General features: G+C 43.3%; 1 protein-coding gene across 3 annotated transcripts in view; it reads right to left on the bottom strand.

Moving 5' to 3' along the window:
• Positions 1-521: 521 nt before the first annotated feature.
• Positions 522-9,377, bottom strand: part of c23h16orf89 (chromosome 23 C16orf89 homolog) — a 53,480-nt gene continuing 44,624 nt past the window's right edge. For all 3 annotated transcript variants that reach the window (XM_078239975.1, XM_078239976.1, XM_078239977.1), the window contains 2 exons: positions 3,393-3,476; positions 522-1,237 (listed from right to left, as the gene is read on the bottom strand). In XM_078239975.1, coding sequence (XP_078096101.1) covers positions 1,161-1,237; positions 3,393-3,476 — 161 coding nt within the window. In that variant the 3' untranslated portion in view covers positions 522-1,160. The remainder of the gene's footprint in view (positions 1,238-3,392; positions 3,477-9,377) is intronic.

The following is a 9,377-nucleotide window of genomic DNA, read 5'->3' as shown; positions in this document are numbered from 1 at the left end:
GGGAACAACAATCAATGCACTAGGACCATATGTAGTTCCTCCTTGACTAATGACAAGTGCTAGTCAAGTCATAAAGTCATATCTATTACTACCTCTGGCAGCTTGTTCCAGACGTTCACCACCCTCTGTGAATAAAATGCCCCTCTGGACCCTTTTGTATCTCTCCTCTCACACTTAAACTATGCCCTCTAGTTTTAGATTCCCCTACGTTTGGGAAAAGGTATTGACTATCTAGCTGATCCATGCCCCTCATTATTTTATAGACCTCTATAAGATCACCCCTAAGTCTCCTAAACGTCAGGGAAAAGAGTCCCAGTCTATCCAGCCTTTCCTTATAACTCAAACCATCAACCCCAGTAGCTTCCTAGTAAATCTTTTCTGCACTCGTTCTAGTTTAATAATATCCTTTCTATAATAGGGTGACCACAACTGTACACATTCTCTACAAAACTCAGCGAGAAACAGGAAGGAATAAATGAGCAACAAAATGAATCTACAGAAATAAAGTGAAAACTAAAAGCAACACATAACACCAATTTATTCTGCAAAGCAATTATGTCAGATTACAAGCAGCATCTTGCAAATAAAAGAGGTTATGACTGTAACAGTTTAGCCTGCCAGTGAAATGGGAACATTTTAATTCTGTTATAATCCTGTGCTGGAACAATCTGTAGGGTGGAATGTTTCTAGTAATTTTACTTTTGTAACATTTCTATGATAAATAAACACTGAGATGATGCCCCTTTTAACTTCCCATTTTGCCAGGATATCACTCAAATGCATATCTAAAGGGTTTTATTCCATCATAAACCAAAATAGATTGCCTGTCAATGTGACTCCTTATTGCTACTTATGTCAAAAAGAACTGAAGACAACTTGACTAAGATCAAAAACATGTCTGAAAAAAGTGTTACTTTTTAAAATAGATGGGTAATTTAAATTTGTATCACTCTAGAATTCTATGCGCTAGTTTGAATGCAAATATGGTGTATCGCTAATACTTTGAAACTAAGATGAACATATTTGTAAGAATAACTGATCAATCCAATTTGTTCTTAGAAATGGGATGAAAAGCTAAAGGAGTTTCCTTTACAGATAAATACTATAAATGCTGCAACAAAACCTTGCTGTTAAAGTTCTGATAGTGATTGTGCGATGTTCTAGCTTGTTCCATAGAAACGAAGGTAACCACCCAAAGCTCCAACAGCGACGCTGGTCATGTGATCTGAGCAACCACCTGCAATCAAAGTATTGTAATCAACTTTTTGAACAGATATTGAATGTTAATGTTAATAGCCACCATTGCAATCCATTCGTGTACATTTTGATGCTTTATTTAGAAAAATAAAACTACAAACATTTGGTAAACTAGGTGCATTCTGTAGTTACTAATATTTCATCCCGTTGATGCCTGTTTCCTAATGTTGAAACATTTATCATTTTCTCCCCCATATGATTTTCCAATGTATCGATGGACTAAGTACAATACTTGCAGCTTCCCACCAGTAACCGCATCATCAAATGATTATGATTGGACATGATGGAATCTGAAGTTACTTTGGCTGATGTAATGTATGCAGAAAATGAGCACGTGTCAGGAGATTATCAGCACTCGGGCTGACACTGTCAGGGTAGAGGCGTCAGATATTTAGGGCAGATGAGGAGAATTTCCTTTTCACTAGGAGGGAAGTGAATCTTTGGAATTGTAGAATCCCTGCAGTGCAGAAGGAAGCCGTTCGACCCATTGAGCCTGCACCAACAACAATCCTACCCAAGCCCCATCCCCATAACCCCACATATCCACCCTAGTTAGTCCCCCTGACACTAAGGGGCAATTTAGCATGGTCAATTAACCTAACCCACATATCTTTGGACTGTGGGAGGAAACTGGAGCACCCAGAAGAAATCCACACAGCTGTGAGGTGCCCGGAGTCTACATCAGAGTGAGACAGCACAGTAGCAAATTAGATTCACATAAGAATTCGATGCACAGGGGAAAGAGGTGAGGTAGACATAGGAATTATTCTAAATTAATTAAGTGAATAATTATTAAGTTAACTAAATATGTAACAATAGTTATGTTGCAGCTGTGGTATGTGGGCACCTTTGGATGCCAAGGTGATCCATGACAAAGTATAAGCAGCTAAGGAATTCTGGGATTAAGAAGCAGAACCTCAAAGGTAATAACCTCTGGGTATGACTTGAGATGTGCAAATTGGATAGGGCAAAGAAGATTAGAGAGATGAATGCATAGCTCAAAGACTGGTGTGGGAGAAGTGGGTTCCAGTTCGTGAGTCACTGACTCCAATACTAGGGAACGTATGCACTGTACCATCGGGATGATCTGACCTTGAGTCATGCTGGGTTGTGTATCCTTGCGAAATACTACTGGATTACTAGTCATGTGACATTGCCCCTCCCCCTTGGATGAAATGAACAAATATTTTGTTTCTTTCAGTAACAGCTGTGAATCAGAAGGTGGAAGGGAGAAAGAAGAACTTGGTGAAATTACAATCACTAGGGAAGTGGTATGAGTAATCTGATGGAGCTGTGGCTGGCAAGTCTCCGGGCCCAGATGGAATTCATCCTAGGGTCTTAAAAGAGGTGGCTAATGATGTAGTAAATGTGTTATTTTCAGAAAATTTGCTACATTCTGGAAAAGTTCTGTTGGACTGGAAAGTAGCAAATGTAACTTCTCATTTCAAGAAAGAAGGGGGGCAGAAAACAGGAAATTATAGCCCAGTTAGCTTGATGTCTGTCATGGCGAAGGTGTTAGAAGGAGGTTATAGCTGGGCACTTGGAAAAACTCAAAGGTAATCGGGAAGAGTCGGCATAGTTTTGTGAAAGGGAAATCATGTTAAATCAATTCATTACAGTTGTTTGAAGGGGTAATGTGCCGTGGATAAAGGGATAAGATTTCCTGAAGGCATTTGATGAGGTGCCAGATTAAAGGTTATTGCAGAAAATGAAAGCTCCTGGTGTAGGGAGTCACATATTAGCATGGATAGAAGTTTGCCTGGCTGATAGAAAATAAAGAACATGCATAAATGAATCTTTGTCTGATTGGCAATATATGACGATTGCAGTTCCACAGGGGTTTGTGCTAGGACCTCAACGTTTTACAAATTAAACCAATGACTTGTATTGGGGGGGGAGGAGTTTAGGCAAGGCAGTTAAATTTACAACTGAGACTAAGTAGGAAAGTGTGTTGTGAAGTGCACTCTGCAACAGTGATTGGGGGAGGGAGACTGCTGTGCACTCTGCAGTAACGATAACAGCAATTGTGGGGAGTGGAAAGGGAGACTGCTGCACACAATCAATCAGCAGGTTTGTAATGGAACATCCCATTAACAGAAAATGCAATAAACGTTAAAGGAAATTCAATATTTTACCTTGCAAATGCTTTTCTCTTCTCTTCACTCGTTTGGGTTTTGTGAAAACGTTCTGTTCTCCCCTGGGTAAATATCCAGACTTATCTAATTGTAATAGAGTACATTTGGTTAATATTTTTTAAATATTTTAATTATAACCTATGTATGTATATATATATTAACACCTGAAGAGTACCTGACGATATTTGAAGGGTGAAATTGGCCGTAATTTTCTTCTCCAAAAATTATGTTCCACTGTTTTCATTCTTTGAGTCTGCTTTCTTTTGTAAAGGTTTAAATTGGGTTCTCACTTCTAGGTTTTTTCAATGAAGTGAATTATTGCTAAAATCTCTCAGCACCTGTACTCTGGGACAGAAGGGGAAGTGAACCTTGAGAACTAGCCCCAGCGTGGCACAGTGGTTGGCCCTGCTGCCTCACAGCGCCAGGGACCTGGGATTGATTTCTGGCTTGGGTCACTGTCTGTGCGGAGTCAGCACGTTTTCCCCATGTCTGCGTGGGTTTCCTCCGGGTGCTCTGGTTTCCTCCCACAGTCCAAAGATGTGCAGGTTAGGTGGATTGGCCATGCTAAATTGCCCCTTAGTGTCAGGGGGGCTAGTTAGGGTAAATGTATGGGGTTATGGGGATAGGGCCTGGGCGGGATTGTGGTCGGTGCAGACTCGATGGGCCGAATGGTCTCTTTCTGCACTGTAGGATTCTATGAATGCATCTCCAATGGGCAGAAACCCAGGATCAGGCATATTGACAGAATCACAGATTAATGTGAAGTCTCACTGCTTTGGAACTCAGCACATCTGAATGCTGGAAATCTAAATAAAAGCACAATAAAGGCTGCACACACCCAGTCAGTCTGCATTGCAACTTTTGAAAAACAAAAAATTCAAAACTTAGAGGACCCTGGAAAAAATGACCCATGAGAAGCATTCTTACAGGAACATAGGAAAGGAATCCAAACAGATTGGGAAAATGAAATGATGGGTGAAAAGTCTGAATGCACAGCTGGAGTATTTAAATTGCAGAAGTTATTTTAGGAAATAGAAAGAGGCAGAATGAGAGCAATAGAAAATATTACGAAATGCAGAAATGTTGCGGGAGAGGAGGGGGCAAGCAGAAAGGTGAAGTAATAAAATGCAGCTGCTCCAGAGAGCTGACTGATAAAAACAGGCCAATACTGAGGGTGCAGTCCGCATCACTGATAGGGTAACAGTTTCCATTTAGACCTATCACAACCCATTTCCTCCCCCATCTCCAGAAACACCAGCACAACAATTCTACCCTCCAGCACCGTGCAGAAAGGCAGTAGAAGATGTGGGTGATACCAGGGCTGACACTGAAGTCAATGTTAGGGCCTGTGGGCTGCAAGGTGCCTGGCAGAAATGTACACTTTATTCCACCAGCTTCAGGGATGGGGTGGGTGGGGGAGGTGATTATCCAGCCATCAGAAAGCCGGCCATGTCGGGCAGGGGGATGTCGGGGCCGGCGATCGGGAGGCAAGCAATGTGGGGGGAAGCGCTTGTGAACTGATCTCCCAGTATACCGGGAGATTGGCGCTTGGGCACTAGCCCCCTCTGCAGTGTGCCAGCCTCTCTGGCAGGATGAGGCCTCACCGTCCCCACTGGCAAAAATCCCCTGACAACCTCTGTGATGCATAGAGTGCCGTAAATTCATTCCACTAAGTGCGACCAAAAAGCGGGCGGGATTATCTCCTGTATTCCCGCCCGATGGGCACTTAGTTTCTTTTTTGGTAAAACTGCCCCCTATATGTTTCCACGAAGGAGTTGGATAAAGCTCCTGGGACGTCCCCTTGGTTAAGGGGCCAATCATGAAAAGGCATCGTTTTGGAGGAAAGGGCAGGAGATTCAACTTTTACTCAGAGGGTGGTGGGAATCTGGAATGCACTGCCTGGAAAGATAGTGGAGGCTGAAAACCTTACAACCTTTAAAAAATATTTGGATGAGCACCTGAAATATCATAACATTCAAGGATATGGGAAAAGTGCTGGAAAATGGGAGTAGCGCGATTCGATGGGCCAAAGGGCCTTTTCTGCATTGTTTGACTCTATGGCTGAATGGCCTAATCCTGCTCCTATTTTCTATGTTTCTCTGTTACCCATGACCCCTCATGGCCTTCCATGCCAACTTCATAAGAGTCTTGGATCCCTACAGTAAGAGGCCATTCGGCCCATTGAGTCTACACCGACCCTCTAAGAGAGCACCTATCTAGGTACAATTCCCCGCCCTAACCCTGTAACCCACGCGCATTGATCATGGCCATTCCACATAATCTGCACATCTGTGGGCTGAGGGAGGAAACTGGAGCACCTGGAGGAAACCCACGCAGACATGGGGAGAACGTGCAAACTCCACACAGTCATCCCAGGCTGGAATCTAACCCGGGTCCCTGGTGCTGTGAGACAGCAGTGCTAAGCATTGTGCTACTGTGCCGTCCTACAAAACATAATGAAAATTCATGCCAACCTATGACACCCCACTCATACCCATTTGTATTCGTAGCCTCACATCAAAGACAACTAATCCTATGTCAGACTCCTATTTATTGACTACAGCTCAGCCTTCAACACCATTATTCTTGTGAAACTCATCTCCAAACTCTGTGGCCTGGGTCTTGGCTCCTCCCTCTGCGACTGGATCCTGAACTTCCTAACTCACAGACCACAATCGGTAAGGATAGGCAACAACACCTCCTCCACGATCATCCTCAACACCGGTGCCCCACAAGGCTGTGTCCTCAGCCTCTTACTATACTCCTTATACACCTATGACTGTGTGGCCAAATTCCCCTCCAATTCGATTTTCAAGTTTGCTGACGACACCATCATAGTGGGTCGGATCTCAAACAATGACGAGACAGAGTACAGGAATGAGATGGAGAATCTGGTGAACTGGTGCGGCAACAATAATCTCTCCTTCAATGTCAACAAAACAAAGGAGATTGTCATTGACCTTAGGAAGCGTAAAGGAGAACATGCCCCTGACTACATCAACTGGACAAAGTGGAAATGGTGAGCAGCTTCAAGTTTTTAGGTGTCCAGATCACCAACAACCTGTCCTGGTCCACCCCCCATGCCGACACGATAGTTAAGAAAGCCCACCAATGCCTCTTTCCCAGCAGGCTAAGGAAATTTGGCATGTCACCAACTTTTACAGATGCACCATAGAAAACATTCTAGTCATATCTCAGTAGGTAAGTTCTGTCCTAGACTGCAAAAAAATCACAAAGGGTCATGAACGAAGCCCAGTCCATCACTCAAACCAGCCTCCCATTCATTGATGCTGTCTACACTTGCTGCTGCTTCGGGAAAACAGCCAGCGTAATCAAGGACACCACAGACCCCGGACATTCTCTCTTCCACCTTCTTCCGTCAGGAAAAAGATACAAAAGTCTGAGGTCTCGTACCAACCAACTCAAGAACAGCTTCTTCCCTGCTAATGTCAGACTTTTGAATGGACCTACCTCGCATTAAGTTGATCTTTCTCTACACCCTAGCTCTGACTGTAACACTACATTCTGCACTCTCTCCTTTCCTTCTCTATGTACGGTATGCTTTGTCTGCATAGCGTGCAACAAACAATACTTTTCATTGTATACTAATACATGTGACAACAATAAATCCAATCAAATTAGCTAATCCCTATAAAATAACTTGCAGCTACCAATCACACCGTGAACTCACTGTGATAGAGATAGGTTGTGGCAGCAGTTAAGCAGTACTAATTCTATAATCCTATAATTATATCCTCAGGCTTATGCCAACAAGGATATTGGGGGAAAGCAGGAACACATTACTGGGCTGGATGATGAGCCGTGATTATGAGGATCGAAGAAGCGAATGGCCTACCCCGTTCCATGTTTGTACATTTCCAAAGCCTTATGCTACAATCATTGCTTTCCCTAAATGTTTCCCGCTAACACATCATCCACTGGGCTTATCCCCTTTCCAAGAATTATGTTTAGCAATATCCCATTTCTCATTCAACTAGAAATATATTGCTGCAGTAAATGTTTCTGAACACTCTAGAAACTCTTTCTCTCCTTTATCCTTTGCCCTCTTATCCCAAACTATATTTTTCAAGTAAAGTCCCACATTATAACTGCTCTATAATTCTTGCTCCTTTCTATAATTTCCTTGCAAGTATGAGGCCACTCGGCCCCTCAAGTCTGCTCTGCCAATCAATAGAATCATAGCTGGTCTGATTGTGGCCTCAACTTCTCATTCACCCCTTCCCCCAATAACTTTTAACTCTTGTTAGTCAAGAAGCCATCTATCTGTCCCTTAAAAACATTCAGTGCTCCTGTCTCCTCTGCTCTCCAGGGGAGAGTTCCAAAGGAAAGTTGGCATGTCAGCTACGACTCTCACCAACCTTTACAGATGCACCATAGAAAGCATTCTTTCTGGTTGTGTCACAGCTTGGTATGGTTCCTGCTCTGCCCAAGACCGCAACAAACTACAAAAGCTCATGAATGTAACCCAATCCATCACGTAAACCAGCCTCACATCTACTGACTCTGTCTACACTTCCCACTGCCTCGGCAAAGCAGCCAGCATAATTAAGGACCCCACGCAACCCAGACATTCTCTCTTTCACTTTCTTCCGTCGGGAAAAAGATATAAAAGTCTGAGGTCACGTACCAACCGACTCAAGATCAGCTTCTTTCCTGCTGCCATCAGACTTTTGAATGGATCTATCTCGCATTAAGTTGATCTTTCTCTACGCCCTAGCTATGACTGTAACACTGCATTCTGCACTCTCTTCTTTCCTTCTCTATGTACGGTATGCTTTGTCTGTATAGTACACAAGAAACAATAATTTTCACTGTATACTAATACATGTGACAATAATAAATCAAATCAAATCAGATTCTCATGACCCTTTGGGAAAGATATTTTCTCCACATCTCCATTTTAAACGGATGACCCTTATTTTTAAGATATGTCCGCTGATTCTATACTCTTCCACAGGGGAAAATATTCTTCCATAAAATCCCTACAATGCAGAAGAGGCCATTCGGCTCGTTGAGTCTGTACCGACTCTCTGACAGGGTACCTTACCCAGATCCTCTCTCCCACCCTATCCCCGTAACCTTATAAATTTACCATGGCTAGTGCCCCTAACGTACACATCTTTGGACTGTGGGAGGAAACCGGAGCACCCGAAGGAAACCCACGTAGAAACAGGGAGAATGTGTAAACTCTACACAGACAGTGACCCAAGGCTGGAATTGAACCCGGGTCCCTAGCGCTGTGAGGCAGCAGTGCTAACCACTGTGCTGCCCTTTCAAACTGTCTGGTCCCCTCAGGATCTTGTATGTTTTAATAAGATCACCTTTCATTCTTCTGAACTCCAACAAGCCCATTTTTAAAATCTAAATTCCACCAGAGCATTAGCTCAGTCCTCTGGATTGCTCATTATTCATTAATCCTCTGAACTACTAGCCCAGTGACATTACCACTGCACCATTATCTTCCCCTCCAAACCTACCATTTCACACTTCTTCCATTATACCTTTCTCACATCTTGTGACGCAAAGCAGCTGTTCATTTCTGTTTCTATGGCCAGGCTTCCCTGTGCAGGTCACCAGGGACAATAGCTTGAGGGGAACTATTGCACATCAAGCAGAGCAGCCCAGGAGACTCTCCTACTCTTACCAGCTGCCGCCGGCGTGTTGGAAAGATTGCTACTCAACCTGTTTCACTGATTATGAACACCTGTGTGAGCATCAATTCTGAGAGTTGGACTTGAATCCACAGCTTCTGGCTTAGAGACAGGGATCCTATGACTGGTCACAAGAGCTCTACAATGTCCTCTTCTGTAACAGTTCCTTAATCAACACCTCCACCCCTCATCTCTTCCCCCTTTCCCAAACACCTTGTACCCAACAATATTTCATATTCTTTAAGCCAAGTCCCTGTTACAGCATGTTTTCACATGGCAATCTGCATGGTAACTCATTAATCCTATTAACCAC

This window comes from Mustelus asterias, chromosome 23, assembly GCF_964213995.1.
Source record: "Mustelus asterias chromosome 23, sMusAst1.hap1.1, whole genome shotgun sequence".
Lineage (NCBI taxonomy): Eukaryota > Metazoa > Chordata > Chondrichthyes > Carcharhiniformes > Triakidae > Mustelus > Mustelus asterias.
This window is presented reverse-complemented; position numbering and strand designations above follow the sequence as displayed.